Consider the following 21328-nt stretch of genomic DNA (forward strand, 5'->3'; position numbering starts at 1 on the left):
AAGAAGAGGCGGCAAGAATACACAGAAAAACTGTACAAAAAAGATCTTCACAACCAAGATAATCACGATGGTGTGATCACTCACCTAGAACCAGACATCCTGGAATGTGAAGTCAAGTGGGCCTTAGAAAGCATCACTATGAACAAAGCTAGTGGAGGTGATGGAATTCCAGTTGAGCTATTTCAAATTCTAAAAGATGATGCTGTGAAAGTGCTGCACTCAATATGCCAGCAAATTTGGAAAACTCAGCAGTGGCCACAGGACTGGAAAAGGTCAGTTTTCATTCCAATCCCAAAGAAAGGCAATGCCAAAGAATGCTCAGACTACCGCACAATTTTAGCCTTAGTTTCCTCAATTATAAAATAGGGAAAATATCCCATGAAGATTAAGTGAGACTATGCAGTCCTCATGCAGAACATGAGAACAATAGTACTGAACTTTTTCATTCTATCACTGTCTGTTATATTATAGCCTAAACAGAATAATCAATCTGATTATTAATACTATTTTGTCTCATGTGTAGACTGTGGGTTTTAGCACTTGATAAACATACTATTAGCTTGAAGTGAATTCTTAGAAAGTTAAAAATATCATATCTTATCTCTTCCACATGCCATTTCTGTCCAATATGTCTTTCTCAAAAGTCATCAGTTACATTTAATATCCCAAATCTCTGACCTGTTCTGATGACAGATCTCCATCTATTGTGATGTCATCCAGTACTTGATGGTAGTATTTCACATGATTTTTTTTTTCTGGCTACAGTTTAAAGGGCACTTCCTGTTTGTGAAGTAAAGCCTACCATACTATCAAAATATGTAACTGAAGGGTTACAGTATGACTTCGTGTGATTTTATTTCTACATCATTGCCTTAAATAGCAATGAGTAAATCTTCTAAATTATGTTGTAAGACTTCTTGCCCACGAAGCAATATATTCTGTAGTCTCGTTGACAAAGTTTTTAAAAGACCATCCTTGCAGTCTTTGCATCAGTGGGGATATCACTGCTATGAGCCCAGGGTTTATAGAACACTGGCAAAAATTCTGAGGTATGTCGACTTGGAAGGATTTGACATACTACTCTCAGATTATATTGCATTTGTGGAAAAATCAGGATGCCATTTAGAAGTAAATTTTAACCTTGAATTTACTGAAATATGTGTGAATACAATTCTGTACTGGGTTTTCGCCAGAAAAGGTAATCCTGACTTTGTGGAGCTGCTTCTCAAGAAGACAAAAGACTATGTTCAAGACAGAAGTTTTAACCTGGCACTGATATGGAGGTAATAATCTCCTATGTTTTCAACATAAAAGGGGGAAATTTCTCTTTAAGGGATTATACTACTCCTTTTTTTCTAAAATGTATATTTATAGTGACTATATAAGGAAGCCTGAATTGATTGTCCATTCATTTGTTCATTCCTTCATTATTTATTCCATAGAATTTTGCCTATTATGTACATTATTATGTGTCAATAAATTACTAGTGGTTTGCTCTATAGAGCTTACATGTTAGTGCTCAAGATAATGCAACGTTAAACAACCTAGATTTCTGTAACTAGTCAAAGACATTGCCTTTGTAATGCTGTGATCTCTTCTTTTTGAGAATACTGAGAATGTTTACCTATAATATCATGTATATAAACTGACTTTCAAAGTATAATTCAGAGTATTAACACATATTCACTTAGTAATACTTATTAAACATAATAATTCTCTTTTTATGTTAATATCATTGACAAACTTGACATCAAATTCCCCGGAGTTGACTACAATGAAAGTCAAATACCTGATTCAGTCTGTTATGGAATCACATTTTCGTCTAATCCAAACATGGCAATCTAGCTAATGAATATTACTGAGGATCTTATCAGAATAAAATATCTAACATAACCTCTTTGTAGTCTGTAATACAGATTTTAAAGTTACTTAGTTTGTACTAACTCCAATTTACTTTTTGGTTTTAGATATTCATTTGAATATCTCAATGAACAGAATAGATGTGCATATGTTCACTCATTCAACAAAGTATTTATCACCTTACTATATACAAGGCACTGTACTTAGCACAATGATAGAACTACCTATGTAATGAAAAATAAGACAGATCAGTTTAAGACTAAACCCATTTCCATTTTCCTGAAGCAGTGTTGTTTTCTTGATGGTGTATTATGTGATCCTATGTGGTGTTAGAGAACCACTAGATTACTTTCCTTAATAATAATCAATAATTACCCAAGTACAAAAATGAGCACTTAATTCTGGAATATCAATAAACAAAACTCCAAAATATCACTTTTTGGTTGTTTTAAGGGCTACTATATATGTAACTATAGCAGAGATCAGCAGCTTCTAACAATGAGCATCACTAACTGGACTAAGTAATGCCTTTATATATCCCTTGACAGGTCCATAGGAAAGAAAAACGAAATGAAACAGAGGAAGAGAGGATTAAGTTTTTTACAAAGGTTAATGGGGGAGTGGAGGGGCAAGGTAAAACTGAAAACAAAGAACAGGAAATGAAAAAGAAACACACAGTGGGACATAAGAGTGTGCCATTAACAACTGTTTTGATAAATTGTTAAGATTCATATATTTTGACTTAGATGCATCATCAAGGTAAAACACATTACAGACCAATTCTATGTCCCACAGCTTTTTGGATCTTTCAGAGTCACAGAACTTTAAATTCAAATGGAACCTAAGAATTCATTAACAAACCTCCCCCAGCCCCTCTTCCTGGACAACAACTCCCATAATGTATCTTTGGTTGCTGCTCATCTGGTCTTTGCTTGAACAAAGCTAGTAGTAGTGAGTTAACTATTTCCTGAGATAAACCATTCCTTTACCAGGGACCCTTCTCTGTCCTAGCTATCCACTTTCCTCTCAATGATTTTACCCAGTCCCATGACTTTAAATATGTCAATTACTCCTAAATCTTTACCTCCAGCCCTGACCTCTCCTCTGAGCCCCAGACTCCTCTTATAAATTAGGCTATTGGCTCAACATCTGAAATTTAACAGAAACAAAACAGAGTATTGATCTAAGTTATCCTCTGCCTGCTAACTTGCTCCTTCTCTTGAATTCTCCACTAGATTAACAGCCTCTGTTGCTCAGGTCAGAAATCCAGGACTTATTCTTGTTTCTTCTCTTTCTTTCACAACACATCAGCAAATCTTTTTGACTTTATCTCTAAAACGTATCCCAATTTGTTATCCTTTTCATGTCCTCCATTCCTAACCTAGGTGAAGCCACCATTACTTCTTACCTAGATACTCCAAAAGACTCCTACTGGAAATCTTCCAGCTTCCATTCTTCCTTCTTACAATCCATTCTTGAGGCAGCAGCCTGAGTGACCTTTTAAAAATGTGAAATAGGCCATACCACCCATGTTTAAAATCATCCAAAGTTTTCCCACTACCAGTAGAAAAAAATTCAAAATCTATATCCATTTTTAAAAATTCCCATACAATCTATCCCCAAATCCAACCTCCCAAATCTATTCTTATGTCACTCTTCCTTGAACACTATATTCCAACCATGTATTGGTTGTCCACTATATACTCTTGCTAAAAGTAAGCTCCAGGAGGAACTTACCAGGTGGTCCAGTGGTTAAGACTCTGTGCTTCAAATGGAGGCAGTGCAAGTGTGATCCCTGGTTGAGGGACTAAGATCCCACACGCCATGTGGTGTGGCCCAAAAAAAAAAAAATAAAATGCTCCATGAAAGGAGCATATTCTTTAACAGTGCCTAGAACTATCCAGATACATAGCAAGTGGTTAATCGAGATTGCATTAGATGAAAACTGAATTTTTATACAGTGTTTAGATTCTTCTTTGTCATAATGCACTGAATTCTGTCTCCATTTCTCCAACTCTGCCCCAAGAAATATAAAGGACAAAGTCTACTCATTCTGTCTCCTATATGAAAACCTCTCAAATATTTGAACATAGTTATTTTGACCCCATAAAGAATATCTTAAGTTTCCTACTATCTGTTGTTTATTTCCATAACAGCATCACTCTTTGGTCACCTCCCCTTGTATACACTCCAGTTTGATAATTTCCCTAATACAATCATAAAGTGTATTAATAGGACCCTGGGGGGAAAAAAAAGACAGAATTAGTGAGGGAAAGGAACTTAAAGTTTGTTCATTTTATTTTTGCTTATTTATTATAGCAAAAATAAATGCTACTGTATGGCAGACTGTAAGTGGTTAAAGAGAGATAATATCATTCAGTTAAAATAATAGCAAGTATTTAGCATTTTCTAAGTACTAGGCATTGTGTTATTTGTTGGGGATACAAAAACAAAGTAGATATATTTCCTAATTTTGGAGAGCTCACAGACTAGTAAGCAGGCCATGAAAAGAATAATTCAATATAAATTCAGAAACAGAAGTATGTACAGGTAGAAAGAATATAGGACATTGTTAACACTATTGGGGAGGAGCAGATATCTAGAAGGCTCTTTAGAAGTGATGTCTTAAATTGATTTTTCAAAGATAAAAAGGAGTCTTCCCTGTCTTTCCCTTGAAGAAATATAATCTAGGCAGAGAGAGGCTAACTAAAGCCAAGAGAGACACAAACACATTTTATCCATTGACTACAGGCAACTCAGCAACTGCTAGAAAATGAGATGGAAATCAAGTAATAGTGAGCAATAAGGCCTAAAAGTGAAACTGTGAAAGATTTTGTAGGTCATACTAAGAAATCTAAAATTTACACCATGGGTGATGCCCAGTCAGTGAAGATCAGAATTGTAGTATGAAAAGATTAACCAGCTCTCATCTGAAGACTGGATTGTGGGAAGAAAGGCTGGAGCTGTAGCTGACAGACCAGTTAGTAGACTGCTCATCAGCAGTTCCAGAATTTCTATGTAGAAAAGGTTGAGGGACACATCTGATTGAAAAGAGGCAGGTGGTTAGAGGAGTTGCTTGAAGCTGAATTTGCATAGCATGCCCAGTATGCTAACTAAGATTATATGTGTATTTATAATAATTTGGGAGGAAGAACTAATTCTGCTCTACTACCACGACCCCACACACACACAGCCCCTAGCCACCTTTTGTTATCATAATTGTCCAGGTAAATTATAATGAGGACTTAAACTAAAACAATAGCAATGGGAAAAGAGATATTACTAAACAGAATAACCAGAATTACAGTAGGTGATCAGAAGTAGAGAATGAAAGAGGAAGAAGAGTTAAACTTCAGATTTATAAATTTTGAGACTGGTTGATGATTGTATTAGTTTCCTTTTGCTGCTGTAACAAATTGCTACAAACTTAGAGCCTTAAAACAAGATAAATTTATTATTTTATATTTCTGATGATCAAAAGTCCAAAATGAGGCTACAATGGCTCATATCAAGATGTCACAAGGCAGATTCCTTCTGGAAGCACTAGCTAGAGGCATTAGCTGCTTTTGCCAGCTTCTAAAGCCTGCCTACATTCCTTGGTTCATTTGCATGGAACCATGAAAGACTATCAACAGCCAAAGCAACCTTGATAAAGAAGAAAAAAGCCAGAGGTATCATGTGCCCTGATTTCAAACTATACTACCCTGATTTCAAACTATATTACAAAGCTATAGTAATCAAAACTGTGTAGTAATGGCATTTTTAAAAAAGATACATACATCAATGGAACAGAATTGAATGTCTAAAAATAAACCCATGTTTTTATGGTCAACCAATTTATTACAAAGGAAGCAAGAATATACAATGGGGAAAAGACAGCCTCTTCAATAAATGGTGTGGGGAAAATAGGATAGCTACACACAAACTGACCAGATTGTTACACTATATACAAAAATAAACTCAAAATTTATTTAAAACTGAAATATGAGACCAGAAATCATAAAATTTCTAGAAGAAAACATAGGCGGTACATAATTTTACATCAGTCTTAGCAACATTTTCTTAAATACATATCCTCAGGCAAAGGCAACAAAAGCAAAAATAAACAGATGAAACTACATCATACTAAAAAAGCTTTTGGATAGCAAAGGAAAGCATCAACAAAATGAAAAGGCTTACTGAGTAAAGGGAGATACGCACAATATATCCAATCAGAGGTTAATATCAAAAACACGTAAAGAACTCAATATTATAAAAATAAAATTTTGAAAAAGGGGGGGACCCAATAGGTGTTTTTCCAAGGAAGACATACACATGGCTTATAGACATGAAAAGAGGTTCAACATCACTAATTTCAGTGTGTTTGCATGTGCGCACACATATTCAGTCAATTCAGTTCAGTCACTGAGTCATGTCCGACTCTTTGTGACCCGATGAAACGCAGTACGCCAGGCCTCCCTGTCCGTCACCAACTCCTGGAGTCCACTCAAATCCATGTCCATTGAGTTGGTAATGCCATCCAACCATCTCATCCTCTGTCGGCCCCTTCTCCTCCCACCCCCAATCTTTCCCAGCATCAGGGTCTTTTCCAATGTCAGCTCTTCGCATCAGGTGGCCAAAGTATTGGAGTTTCAGCTGCAACATCAGTCTTTCCAATGAACACTCAAGACAGATCTGCTTTAGGATGGACTGGTTGGATCTCCTTGCAGTCCAAGGGACTCACAACAGTCTTCTCCAACACCACAATTGAAAACCATCAATTCTTCAGCGCTCAGCTTTCTTTACAGTCCAACTCTCACATCCATACACGACCACTGGAAAAATCATAGCCTTGACTAGATGGACCTTTGTTGGCAAAGTAATGCCTCTGCTTTTTAATATGCTCTCTAGGTTGGTCAAAACTTTCCTTCCAAGGAGTAAGCATCTTTTAATTTCATGGCTGCAGTCACCATCTGCAGTGATTTTGGAGCCCAGAAAAATAAAATCAGCCACTGTTTCCACTGTTTCCCCATCTATTTGCCATCAAGTGATGGGACCAGATGCCATGATCTTAGTTTTCTGAATGTTGAACTTTAAGTCAACTTTTTCACTCTCCTCTTTCACTTTCATCAAGAGGCTCTTTAGTTCTTCACTTTCTGCCATAAGGATGGTGTCATCTGCATATCTGAGGTTATTGACATTTCTCCCTACAATCTTGATTCCAGCTTGTGTTTGATCCAGCCCAGCGTGTCTCATGATGTACTCTGCATATAAGTTAAATAAGCAGGGTGACAATATACAGCCTTGACATACTCCTTTTCCTATTTGGAACCAGTGTGTTGTTCCATGTCCAGTTTGAACTGTTGCTTCCTGACCTGCATACACGTTTCTCAAGAGGCAGGTCAAGTGGTCTGGTATATTCCCATCTCTTTCAGAATTTTCCACAGTTTATTGTGATCCACACAGTCAAAGTCTTTGGCATAGTCAATAAAGCAGAAATAGATGTTTTCCTGGAACCCTCTTGCTTTTTAGATGATCCAGCGAATGTTGGCAATTTGATTTCCTCTGCCTTTTCTAAAACCAGCTTGAACATCTGGAAGTTCATGGTTCACATATTGTTGAAGCCTGGCTTGGAGAATGTTGAGCATTACTTTACTAGCATGTGAGATGAGTGCAATTGTGCGGTAGTTTGAGCATTCTTTGGCATTGCCAATGAAAAGGCAAAAAGATAGGACGCTGAAAGATTAACTCCCCAGGTCGGTAGGTGCCCAATATGCTACTGGAAATCAGTGGAGAAATAACTCCAGAAAGAATGAAGGGATGGAGCCAAAGCAAAAACAACACCCAGCTGTGGATGTGACTGGTGATAGAAGCATGGTCTGATGCTGTAAAGAGCAATATTGCACAGGAACCTGGAATATTAGGTCCATGAATCAAGGCAAATTGGAAGTGGTCAAACAGGAGATGGCAAGAGTGAACGTCGACATTCTAGGAATCAGAGAACTAAGATGGATTGAAATGGGTGAATTTAACTCAGAGGGCCATTATATCTACTACTGTGGGCAGGAATACCTTACAAGAAATGGAGTACAGTGTCCCACAGGTTTTGGGTTGTTGTGTTTTCATTTTCATTCATTTCTATGCATATTTTGATTTCTTTTTTTATTTCTTCTGTGATTTGTTGATTATTCAGCAGCATGTTGTTCAGCCTCCATATGTTGGAATTTTTAATAGTTTTTCTTCTGTAATTGAGATCTAATCTTACTGCATTGTGGTCAGAAAAGAAGCTTGGAATGATTTCAATTTTTTTGAATTTACCAAGGCTAGATTTATGGCCCAGGATGTGATCTATCCTGGAGAAGGTTCCGTGTGCACTTGAGAAAAAGGTGTAATTCATTGTTTTGGGGTGAAATGTCCTATAGATATCAATTAGGTCTAACTGGTCTATTGTATCATTTAAAGTTTGTGTTTCCTTGTTAATTTTCTGTTTAGTTGATCTATCCATAGGTGTGAGTGGGGTATTAAAGTCTCCCACTATTATTGTGTTACTGTTAATTTCCCCTTTCATACTTGTTAGCATTTGTCTTACATATTGTGGTGCTCCTATGTTGGGTGCATATATATTTATAATTGTTATATCTTCTTCTTGGATTGATCCTTTGATCATTATGTAGTGTCCTTCTTTGTCTCTTTTCACAGCCTTTGTTTTAAAGTCTATTTTATCTGATATGAGTATTGCTACTCCTGCTTTGTTTTGGTCTCTTTTGTGTGGAATATCTTTTTCCAGCCCTTCACTTTCAGTCTGTATGTGTCCCCTGTTTCAAGGTAGGTCTCTTGTAGACAACATATATGGGGGTCTTGTTTTTGTATCCATTCAGCCAGTCTTTGTCTTTTGGTTGGGGCATTCAACCCATTTACATTTAAGGTAATTATGGATAAGTATGATCCCGTTGCCATTTATTATTTTGGGTTCGAGTTTATACACCCTTTTTGTATTTCCTGTCTAGAGAATATCCTTTAGTATTTGTTGGAGAGCTGGTTTGTTGGTGCTGAATTCTCTCAGCTTTTGCTTGTCTGTAAAGCTTTTGATTTCTCCTTCATATTTGAATGAGATCCTTGCTGGGTACAGTAATCTGGGCTATAGGTTATTTTCTTTCATCACTTTAAGTATGTCCTGCCATTCCCTCCTGGCCTGAAGAGTTTCTATGGAAAGATCAGCTGTTATCCTTATGGGAATCCCCTTGTGTGTTGTTTGTTGTTTTTCCCTTGCTGCTTTTAATATTTGTTCTTTGTGTTTGATCTTTGTTAATTTGATTAATATGTGTCTTGGGGTGTTTTGCCTTGGGTTTATCCTGTTTGGGACTCTCGGTTTCTTGGACTTGGGTAATTATTTCCTTCCCCATTTTAGGGAAGCTTTCAACTATTATCTCCTGGAGTATTTTCTCATGGTCTCTATTTTTGTCTTCTTCTGGGACTCCTATGATTCGAATGTTGGGGCATTTAACATTGTCCTGGAGGTCTCTGAGATTGTTCTCATTTCTTTTAATTCATTTTTCTTTTTTCCTCTCTGATTCATTTATTTCTACCATTCTATCTTCTACTTCACTGATCCTATCTTCTGCCTCCGTTATTCTACTATTTGTCCCCTCCAGAGTGTTTTTGATCTCATTTATTGAAAAAGGAACCCTTTTACACTGTTGGTGGGAATACAAACTAGTACAGCCACTATGGAGAACAGTGTGGAGACTCCTTAAAAAACTGGAACTAGAACTGCCTTATGACCCAGAAATCACACTACTGGGCATACACACCAAGGAAACCAGAGGGAAAGAGACACGTGTACCCCAATGTTCATCGCAGCACTGTTTATAATAGCCAGGACATGGAAGCAACCTAGATGTCCATCAGCAGATGAATGGATAAGAAAGCTGTGGTACATATACACAATGGAGTATTACTCAGCCATTAAAAAGAATACATTTGAATCAGTTCTAATGAGGTGGATGAAACTGGAGCCTATTATACAGAGTGAAGTAAGCCAGAAAGAAAAACACCAATACAGTATACTAACGTATATATATGGAATTTAGAAAGATGGCAATGATAACCCTGTATGCGAGACAGCAAAAGAGGCACAGATGTATAGAACAGTCTTTTGGACTCTGTGGGAGAGGGAGAGGGTGGGATGATTTGGGAGAATGGCATTGAAACACGTATAATATCAAATATGAAATGAATCACCAGTCCAGGTACAATGCATGATACAGGATGCTTGGGGCTGGTGCACTGGGATGACTCAGAGGGATGGTACGGGGAGGGAGGTTGGGGTGGGGGGGTGGTTCAGGATGGGGAACACATGTACACCCGTGGCAGATTCATGTTGATGTATGGCAAAACCCATATAATATTGTAAAGTAATTAGCCTCCAATTAAATAAATTTATATTAAAAAAAAAGAAGAAGAAATGGAGTAGCTATCATGGTCAACAAAAGAGTCCGAAATGCAGTACTTGGATGCAATTCAAAAACGACAGAATGATTTCTGTTCGTTTCCAAGGCAAACCATTCAATATCACGGTAATCCAAGTCTATGCCCCAACCAGTAACGCTGAAGAAGCTGAAGTTGAATGGCTCTATGAAGACCTACAAGACCTTTTAGAACTAACACACAAAAAAGATATCTTTTTATTATAGGGGACTGGAATGCAAAAGTAGGAAGTCAAGAAACACCTGGAGTAACAGGCAAATTTGGCCTTAGAGTACAGAATGAAGCAGGGCAAATAATAGAATTTTGCCAAGAAAATGCACTGATCATAGCACACATATTACAGAAATGCAAATTAAAACTGTAATGAGATCACTTCCCACTTGTCAGAATGTTATCAAAAAGACAGCAAATAAGTGTTAATGAAAAGAAAAGGGAAACTTTGTGCACTGTTGCTGAAAATGTAGACTGTGCAGTCACTGTGGAAAACAGTATGTAGGTTCCTCAAAAAATTAATAATAGAGTTACCATAGGACTCAGCAAGTTCACTTCTGGGTATTTATGTGAAGAAAATGAAAACACTAATTCAAAAAGATATATGCATGTCTATGTTCATTGCAGCATTATTTACAGGACCCAAGATATGGAAGTAACCTAAGTAATCATAGTAGATAAAGAAGTCATGTCTGTGTATATACACATAAATACAATGGATTATTACTCATCCATAAAAAAGAATAAGATCTTGCTATTTGTGATAACATCAACAGACTTAGAGGACATTACACTAAGTGAAATAATTTAAATAGAGAAAAACAAATACTATGTATTTGTAGAATACATAGTATTCTACATGTAGAATCTAAAAAACAAAACAAATGAACAACAACAAAAAAAGGAAACAGACTCACAGATACAAACTATTGGTTTCAGGGCAGCAGGGTTAGGAGTTCAGAGAAATAGGTAAAGGAGATTAAGAGGTACAAACTTCAAGTTATAAAATAAGTCATGGGGATGTAATTTACAGCATTGGGGATATAGTCAATAATATCATAATAACTTTGCACAGTAGCAGATGATGAATTGTAGTGATCAGTTCATAATGTATTTAAATATCAAACCACTATGTTGTATACCTGAAACCAATATAATATTGCATGTTAACCACACTTCAATTAAAAATATAAATAAAATAAAATTGACAAATGCCCTCACTGCACCTTCTCAGCACTTCCATACTTATCCTGCCTTACTTTTTCTTTTTCCCCACAATATTTATCAGAACCTCTACATACTATAAAATTATTTTGTTTGCTATGTTCATTCTGTATTGTTTGTTTCCCCTCACTGCTGTATTAGCAAGAAAGGAGGTATCTTTGTTTTCTTCACTCATATATCCCAAGTACCCAAAAGACTGCCTGGCATACAGTATGCAGTCAATAAGTATTTGCTGAATAAATTAATAAACAGTAATTCATGTTACTGTCACAGATGAAATTGCCTGAGAATAGTTAGTCAGATGAAAATTAGTCAAAAGGCCACATTTACTTTACTTAGATATTAAGGGCAGAGAAAGAGGGATAAATTAAAGAGGGTTGAGAATGAATAGTCAAAGAGGTAGCTGCATCTTAAAGAGAATGGTCCCACTGAGCCATGGGAAAATATCTCAAGAAAATCAACTGTGTCAAATATCAGAGATAAAATTATTGTGAAGAAATGTATATTGAATTGGCAGTCAGACCAAAAGAGAAATATTAGGAAACATTTTAGAAATAACTACTATAGCTGCAAAACGGAATCATTCTCTGTATATCTCTATGGAAATATTATATTCCACTTCATAACTGTGTATATGACAGGTTTTCAGATACAGAGGGTTCAGTTCATTAAGCTCACATTTAAAAACTGATTCTTGACTTGCTTGCCTCCCTCCATCCATATAAGTACTGTTATAATTAACTGTCAGTACAGATTAAGCAAATTTTGGTTTACAATAACATGCTCTGTAAACGTGAGGATTAATCATATGCCATTTGGGTATAGACTAGACATTCAAATCTTATTTTAAACCTATTTGAGTTTTATTTATGTTTAAACATTTTTGGTCCAAAGTATCTTCTACAGGTAATCTTAATATCTTAAAATCAGCTAATATCTCTAAATCTTAAAAAGGGCCACTTATGGTATTTTCTGCCCCCTAAGTCCCCTGAATCCCAATACTTATAAGACTCTTAAGTCAAATATCTTAAGAGTTAGCAAGATGAATAAATGAGATTGTTCTTGAAAATTCTAAGTGATTGCACTTCACCAAAAATCTTATTAGGTCCAAAGCTATAGAATAAATTAATAATATTTTAATAATATTAGAATTAAATATTTTAATTTCAGTTAATTAAAAATAATATTTTTCAGGATAATAGCAAAAAAATCACTTAATATATACTTGAGTATCTACTATGGGCCAAGCATTGTTCTAGGCATTTAGGGATATAATAGCATACTAAACAGACAAAAAGCATTGCCCCATAGAACTTAAAATTTTATAGTTCATCTTGCCCACCCATTTATTTTGAAGATAAGAAAATGAAAGATTAGAGACATTAAGCAAGTTGTCCAAAATGATAAGGGTTTAATGGAGCTATGTACAAAGAGCTATAAGGAGTAAGACAAACTCAGGCAATCAAAGAAGACTTTGCAAAAGAGTTTATTTGATAGAGTCTTATATAATCAGCAAGACTTGTCCCAGAATTGAAAGTAGAAGGGAAGAACACACACAAATCCAAGAAACATAGAAAAGTTGAAGGCAGTTGTGATTTGGGAAAGTGAATACCAATAATCAGGAGAAAGAATACAGTGAATTCCGGGAGTTGGTGATGGACAGGGAGGCCTGGCGTGCTGAGATTCATGGGGTCGCAAAGAGTTGGACATGACTGAGTGACTGAACTGAACTGAACTGAACTGAAAGTTCTTTTTGAATAATGCTCTCCTTGATAGGCATAATTGTCTAAAACTAATATTTATAGTTTGTATGTGGTTTTGGACTATATCAGTATTTTATTAGACCAATCAAGAGAATTCCAGAGACAGGACTATGAGTAAAATTTCCCTTTCCTTAGTCCTAAAATCCATGTTTACTTGGCCAAATCAAGGCTTGATAATTAATTAAAACAATCCCCTATGGTTGATTCTACCATGTCCTATCTACATATCTTGACCAATTTAATAGCAAACATAAATGTCCATGAAATGAAATGACTGCAAGAACTACATACAATTAGAAAAAATAAAATTTTCATTTCTGTCATAATGGAGCATAAATTTTCAAGTCCAACCACCATATAGTACTCCAGGAAAAGCAAGATTTCAGAGAACTCTCAAAACTCTATTGAAGAAGCAAAATTATACTCTGTCCTTGAAAGACGTGATATGCCCTCATCATAATTTACATTTCTTTAACCTGAAAATATCAATTCTAATTTTATTAAAGTGAAAAAATAGAATTAAGGTAGTTACACTTTTTCCTTTTCAGTCTAATTTTCAAACTCAATTCAATCCCAAGCCTGATACATGATTAAGAACAACAAAAACAAAAAGATATCAAAAGGGTCACATAATTCTGTTCTATTAAAAAGTGAAATACAAAAGTCTGTCCTTCTATTCCATTTTAGATTTTCTAGAGCTATATCAGTTTCATAATGCAACTTCTAATCACTATGGATTTCTCAAATGAGAAACAGAATTGCTATCACTAAAGTTAAATACTTTCCATACAATATAAATCTTTGTTTGTTTTTACAAGTGTAAAAGGGGTTTAAGCGTGTAGTAGGAGCTTTCTTATTTTTTAACCTTCTAGTTGGCCTAGATTCAGAGTAGAAAACTTTTTAAGACATATATAAAGGTAAAGTTATATTAAAGTTATTTAAGATAATACTATGATTTTAAGACAAACAGTTTACCACATTTCTTAATTCTACATTCAATGAGGTCTTGTTTGTTTGTCTGGTTCACAGAACTTTCACTCCAGTATACTGTCCAAGCCCATTAAGTGGCATCACACCTCTACTTTACGTAGCTCAGACGAGACAATCCAATATCTTAAAAATACTCCTGCAATATGGAATCTTAGAAAGAGAAAATAACCCTATCAACATTGTGTTAACAATATTGCTCTACCCTTCAAGAGTGAGAATAATGGTTGATCATGAATTGGTAGACATCGAGGAAGATGCCAAAACATGTTTAGTGCTCTGTTCCAGAGTGCTTTCCACCATTTCAATCAGGGAAATAGAGGTAAGCAAAATATTGTACTTTGTACTTTGACTCAATTATTGATCAAGTTTAAGACAGAACTGTGAGGCAAGAATAAAGTCAATTTTAAATCTATGGATCCAGTGAAAAATTAATCACTGAGTATATACTTATAAATTAAAAACAAGTGGAATTCCAATTATATTGAACATTAACTCTTTTAGTTCATAATTTTATATCTTCTAAATATGAAATAACTTTTAAAAGTTAAATTTATATTTTATTTTAGCATTTATTAAGTTGATATATGTTATTATTACATCCTAATTACATGATAACCTGTTTATTAGGATTTCTATATCTATTAAAATCACAACAAATTAAATTTTTAACAGATTTCTTTTCCTATAGAATATTTGGAAATAAAAGTTGCATTTCTTCCCACATAAAATCACATACCAAGAAACATATTTTGCTTTTCAAAATTCCTGAACAATTTTAAGCATGAAAATATAAAGGCTTTAAATATTTGTTCAGTTGAAAATATCTATCCCTCAGAAATATGAAGAGTTTCTCCTTGATAAGGTTTAGGGGAAAAAAACAACAAACAAACCATGCAATGGGCATGTTCACCCTGTCAAAATGAACTGCAAGTTTTAGCATCAAACTGTATCAAGTTTATTAGTGTCAAAAAATAAGTCTGCTTAAGATAAAGAAGGTAGCCCTATAAATTTAAACCAGTCACATTACTAAAGAATTTAGCAATTCCCCTTGTCTTTAAAGGTGTGACTTCAGAAATAAACTCCTAAGAAATATAATTCTGTTGCATCTTTAACTTTCTTAAGCCTCAACTACATATATCAGTCAAACACTCCTGGGCCAATTGTAAGGAGGGCAAATTGGTCAAATTGTAGCTCAGCTGGTAAAGAATTTGCCTGCAGTGCAGCAGATGGGGTTATATCCCTGGGTTGGGAAGATCCCCTGGAGAAGGAAAATGTAACCCACTCCAGTATTCTTGCCTGGAGAATTCCCATGGACAGAGGAGCCTGGCAGGCTACAGTCCATGGGGTCACAAGAGTCAGACACCACTTAGTGACTAAACCACCACCACCATTTTGGCAACCAATTTTAGGAATTTGCTTGTCCTTGTACAGTGTTAGTTTTGTACCATTATTATAGGACATATTGATTCTCAGGCATCTCTGTGAATGCTATTCCTGAAGTACACTCAAAATAAAACAGTATCAGTTGTAGGATAGAGTGAGTTGATCAAAATCTTTGCCTGAATGGCAAAGTTAAAGCTGAATTCCAATCAACTGCAATTTAATAAGTGAAGTGGCATTGAGCAAGAAGGTGAAAGATGGCATAAAAACCAGCTTAAAGAACACTTCAAATAACGTGCTTTGCATTACCACACTTCCCAGTTTTATTGTAAATATACATATAGATATCTTTACTTCCAGACCACAGTTCTGTGAGCCCAGAGACTATGTCTGTTTTGTGTAGCCTAGCAATTATCCTAAGCACCAAGCTCACTTCTGAGTATACACAAGATATTCTTTAAAAAATTATTTACTAATGAAAAATTATATATCATTTAAGTTAGTGTCATACAATCTGTAGAGAAGTAATACAGCAGATGTCTTTTACTTCTGTATCAGGCTAATAACATTTACCTTCTAGAACTAAATATTTAAAAGGTTACCTTAACTAAACCTTAAAAAGTCATCTTCACAGGGATGGACCTCTTGTCAGATCTTCTCATGATTCAGCAGTATGAAGTTTTACACTACAATGACTGGAATTACCTGGCAGATTTATGTTGTCTGTGTGTGTGCTTAGTTGCTTCAGTCATGTCTAACTCTTTATGACCGTATGGACCATAGTCTGTAAAGGTTCCTCTGTCCATGGGGATTCTCCATACAAGAACACTGAAGTCCCCTCTTCCAGGGGATCTTCCCAACCTAGGGACTGAACGTGCATCTTCTAATATCTACTGCATTGGCTAGAGCCTCCTGGGACCCCAAACCAACTAAATCAGAAATTTAGGAATAGAACCTCAGCACTGATAGTTTCTAAAGTCTCCTAGATAATTTCAGTTTATGGTCAAATTGACAACACTCTAGAGGAGAAGCTAATAAACCATATGATCTAAAATTAAAAAAACAGATTCACTGTTGTAAGAAATAATGTTTTGTGTCCTTAGACACAAAAGACATTCAACTTTATATATGATTTTGTGAATAAAATGGGTATAAAAATTCTTGACTCAGGCAAAAATGTTTTGGGGGAAAAAAGCATTATAGAGTTAATAAACTTAAGATACAATTCTGTGAATTCAAATAAAAAATTAAAATGTTTATAATTTGGACAAATACAGTGATTAATATTACAAAGTTAAAATATTTCTCTTTTCTTTAGATGCAGCTAAGTTTAGGAAGACGTCCAATTATTTCAAATTGGCTGGACTACATTCCTTCAACAAGATACAAAGATCCATGTGAACTATTACATCTCTGCAGAATAACCATCAGGGCTCAACTACTAACCAACAATATGCTCCCAAATGGAATATTTTCACTTCTAATCCCTGTTTGTCTACAGAACTATCTGAATTTAGAAAGTTAATGCACATCTTTTTGTCATTCTTTAAGGATGCTCACTGTTGTATGGTTTAGAAGTTAATAAACTATTAACTTCCCACAAATTTTTACTGTACTGAACATTCCATCAGAAAATATATTTTCAAATAACATACTAAATGAATCACTTTTAAATAAGTATATGGCTATACCCATTACTTATCTATATAGTGGAACAAATTATATGCATTTTTATAAGATTTTAGGTTTACCCTCTTATTCCATTTTTAAAAGTTATTTTGGCCTTGGAGCATTCTTACTACTTGTGGAAAATCTGGTTATATTACTATTCTGAGCTCTGAAGCTTTTACTATCAGTTTGTCCTAGGTTAGGTAAATATTATTTTATATTTTGTATTCATAATAACAAATGTTTATTGAGTTACTTTGCAAATAAAACACAGTGCCTGGTAGTAGGGAATAATTAATTAAATTAATAGGTGATCTCTTTCTTGAGAGAATTTATAATTCTGTAGCAGCCATGGTCACAAACAATACAACGCAAAGAATTAGTCAACTAAAGTGCTGGGAGTAGGATGACAGAAATGTATTATGTCTGGAAATAATTAGCTTTAAATTACAACAGGGAGCTTGAGTGTTTTGGTATATGATACCTCTGAATACTAGACTAGCAGTAGTTTTTTTAGTGAGATATAGTTGCATATAACATTAAAGAGTTCAGGTATAAATATAATGATCCAATAAATTTATATACTGTGAAATAATCACCATAATAAGTCCAGTTAACGTCCATCATCACACATTACAATTTTTTTGTGATGAGAACTTAAAACCTACTCTCTCAATATCTTTGAAATATACAATACAATATTAACTATAGCCACCACGTTGCTCATTACATCCTCGGGACATATTTATAACTTAAAGTTTGCACCTTTTGACCACATTCACCCATTTCGTCCACCCCCGGATTATATGCATTTTAATACAAATACAGAAACCATTTTGACTCAACATCACATTAGTTAAATCTGCATACTCTTTGGTAAGAAAGGAACTTGTTATCTTAAAAAAATAACAACAACTACGACAGTTTTTTAGCTCTGTGCTTTCTTAATATTTAGAGTATTAGACCCTTCTTTATATAACTAGAGAGAAGTCAACTGTTGGAAGATGAGAACTGGGAGAAAATTCTCCATGGGTCTCTCATGTAATGAGTGGAGGAACTGATTGCCTTATTCTTGATTATCTTTTTAAGGATGCTTGTATAGTGAGCAGCCTTAGAAAATAGAGATAGTGACTCCCTCTGAGCAGAGGGCAGGTTTGCTCAGTGTCTAATGTAATAAAGGCAATGTTTTCCTCTGGGGAAATAAATGGTCAAGCAGGTGTGCTTACAACTCATTTTAAAGGACTGGAGTTTTGAAAGCTTGGGGTTCTTCAGCTATAAGACCAATCTACTGTGTGCATATCTACCTGGACAATTACACATCTGACAATGGGAGTATGTGGAACTAACACAAACAAGAAGCTCATGCTTCATGCTTCACCACTAGTAATAAAGTCCTTTGTCTGATCCAGTCTTTTGTCTTCTGACAGCAAACATGACACTATGGGAAACTAAACTGCTAGTTTGCATGTAAGTTGAAAATCTTAGATGCTTCACAGTCCTTGGCAATGAGAATCTGTTCCCTACCTAATCACTGCATTTAGATCATTTCAGTAGCTACTGGCAGACAATATCCATTCTCACTGTCTATCTGCAATCTGGGAACTATCAAAACTTTGACAATTCATAAGAAAAGGGTATTATTTTGGTTTTATAGTAAGATAAAACAATTGTTTAAGTTTCTTAAGAACAGAATAGAAATACCAAAGTAACAATATAATGAGATAACTCGCTTTTCCTCTCCTTTTACTTTTATTCCTTTAAGCGCATCACAGGGTTGAATTATAGAAATACTTATTTATTATACTTAAACCCGTGGACTGCCAGATGTTCAAGCTGGTTTTAGAAAAGGCAGAAGAACCAGAGATCAAATCGCCAACATCTGCTGGATCATCGAAAAAGCAAGAGTTCCAGAAAAACATCTATTTTTGCTTTATTGACTATGCCAAAGCCTTTGACTGTGTGGATCACAATAAACTGTGGAAAATTCTGAAAGAGATGGGAATACCAGACCACCTGACCTGCCTCTTGAGAAACCTGTATGCAGGTCAGGAAGCAACAATTAGAACTGGACATGGAACAACAGACTGGTTCCAAATAGGAAAACTCTATTAGCCTTTGCCCTGCTTCACTGCGTATTCCAAGGCCAAATTTGCCTGTTACCCCAGGTGTTTCTTGACTTCCTACTTTTGCATTGCAGTCCCCTATAATGAAAAGGACATCTTTTTTGGGTGTTAGTTCTAAAAGGTCTTGTAGGTCTTCATAGAACTGTTCAACTTCAGTTTCTTCAGCGTTATTGGTTGGGGCACAGGCTTGGATTACTGTGATATTGAATGGTTTGCCTTGGAACAGAGATCATTCTGTCGTTTTTGAGATTGCATCTAAGTACTGCATTTCGGACTCTTTTGTTAACTATGATGGCTACTCCATTTCTTCTAAGAGATTCCTGCCCACAGTAGTAGATATAATGGTCATCTGAGTTAAATTCACCCACCCATTCCAGTCCATCTTAGTTCGCTGATTCCTAGAATGTCGACGGTCACTCTTGCCATCTCCTGTTTGGCCACTTCCAATTTGCCTTGATTCATGGACCTAACATTCCAGGTTCCTATGCAATATTGCTCTTTACAGCATTGGACCATGCTTCTATCACAAGTCACATCCACAGCTGGGTATTGTTTTTGCCTTGGCTCCATCCCTTCATTCTTTCTGGAGTTATTTCTCCACTGATCTCCAGTAGCATATTGGGCACCTACTGACCTGGGGGGTTCCTCTTTCAGTATCCTATCATTTTGCCTTTTCCTACTGTTCATGGGGTTCTCAAGGCAAGAAAACTGAAGTGGTTTGCCATTCCCTTCTCCAGTGGGCCACATTCTGTCAGATCTCTCCACCATGACCCATCCATCTTGGGTGGCCCCACACAGCATGGCTTAGTTTCATTGAGTTAGACAAGGCTGTGGTCTCCATGTGATCAGATTGACTAGTTTTCTGTGATTATGGTTTCAGTGTGTCTGCCCTCTGATGCCCTCTCACAACACCTACCATCCTACTTGGGTTTCTCTTACCTTGGATGTGGGGTATCTCTTCATGGCTGGTGATGGACAGGGAGGCCTGGCATGCTGCGATTCATGGGGTCGCAAAGAGTTGGACATGACTAGGCAACTGAACTGAACTGAAATAGGAAAAGGAGTACATCAAGGCTGTATATTGTCACCCTGCTTATTTAACTTATATGCAGAGTACATCATGAGAAACGCTGGGCTGGATGAAGCACAAGCTGGAATCAAGACTGCCGGGGAAATATCAATAACTTCAGATATGCAGATGACACCACCCTTATTGCAGAAAGTGAAGAAGAACTAAAGAGCATGTTGATAAAAGTGAAAGAGGAGAGTGAAAAAGTTGGCTTAAAGCTCAACATTCAGAAAACTAAGATCATGGCATCTGGTCCCATCACTTCATGGCAAATAAATGGGGAAGCAGTGGAAACAGTGGCTGACTTTGTTTTTGGGCTCCAAAATCACTGCAAATGGTGATTGCAGCCATGAAATTAAAAGACACTTACTCCTTGGAAGGAAAATTATGGCCATAATTTGTACATATTTTAAGCTCATAAATAAATACACAGGAAGTTCAAACAACACACAATACATTCACATTTGAAAATTTTACCAGTAGCATATAAGACAGTTAATTTTTTTGGTTGAAAATACATTATAATATGAAGTAAAAAAGAATCACCTTTAATCTTTTTTTTTCTTTTGGCCAGGTCATGCAGCTTGCAGAATTTTAGTTCCTTAACCAGGGATCTAATCTGAGAGCCTGCCACTCAGAGGGTTGAGTACCAACCACTGGACCACAAGAGAATTCCCTGAAATTTCTTTCTACTGGAATTATTATTTCTATATTTCTCAACATGGTTGATGGAATCACCACCTAGAATCATATTTAACTCTTCCTTTCTGTATTAATTTGCTAGGGCTGCCATA

At 35.8% G+C, this 21328-nt stretch overlaps 1 protein-coding gene across 1 annotated transcript; it reads left to right on the forward strand.

Moving 5' to 3' along the window:
- Positions 1-761: 761 nt before the first annotated feature.
- ASB17 (ankyrin repeat and SOCS box containing 17) lies at positions 762-17278 on the forward strand. The gene is made up of 3 exons (XM_027538358.1): positions 762-1283; positions 14334-14613; positions 16993-17278. Exons 1-3 carry the CDS (start codon positions 883-885, stop codon positions 17197-17199), a joined length of 888 nt encoding a protein of 295 aa, XP_027394159.1. The 5' UTR covers positions 762-882; the 3' UTR covers positions 17200-17278.
- The last annotated feature ends 4050 nt before the right edge of the window (positions 17279-21328 follow it).

The sequence above is a fragment of the Bos indicus x Bos taurus genome, chromosome 3, assembly GCF_003369695.1.
Source record: "Bos indicus x Bos taurus breed Angus x Brahman F1 hybrid chromosome 3, Bos_hybrid_MaternalHap_v2.0, whole genome shotgun sequence".
In the NCBI taxonomy this organism is placed as follows: domain Eukaryota; kingdom Metazoa; phylum Chordata; class Mammalia; order Artiodactyla; family Bovidae; genus Bos; species Bos indicus x Bos taurus.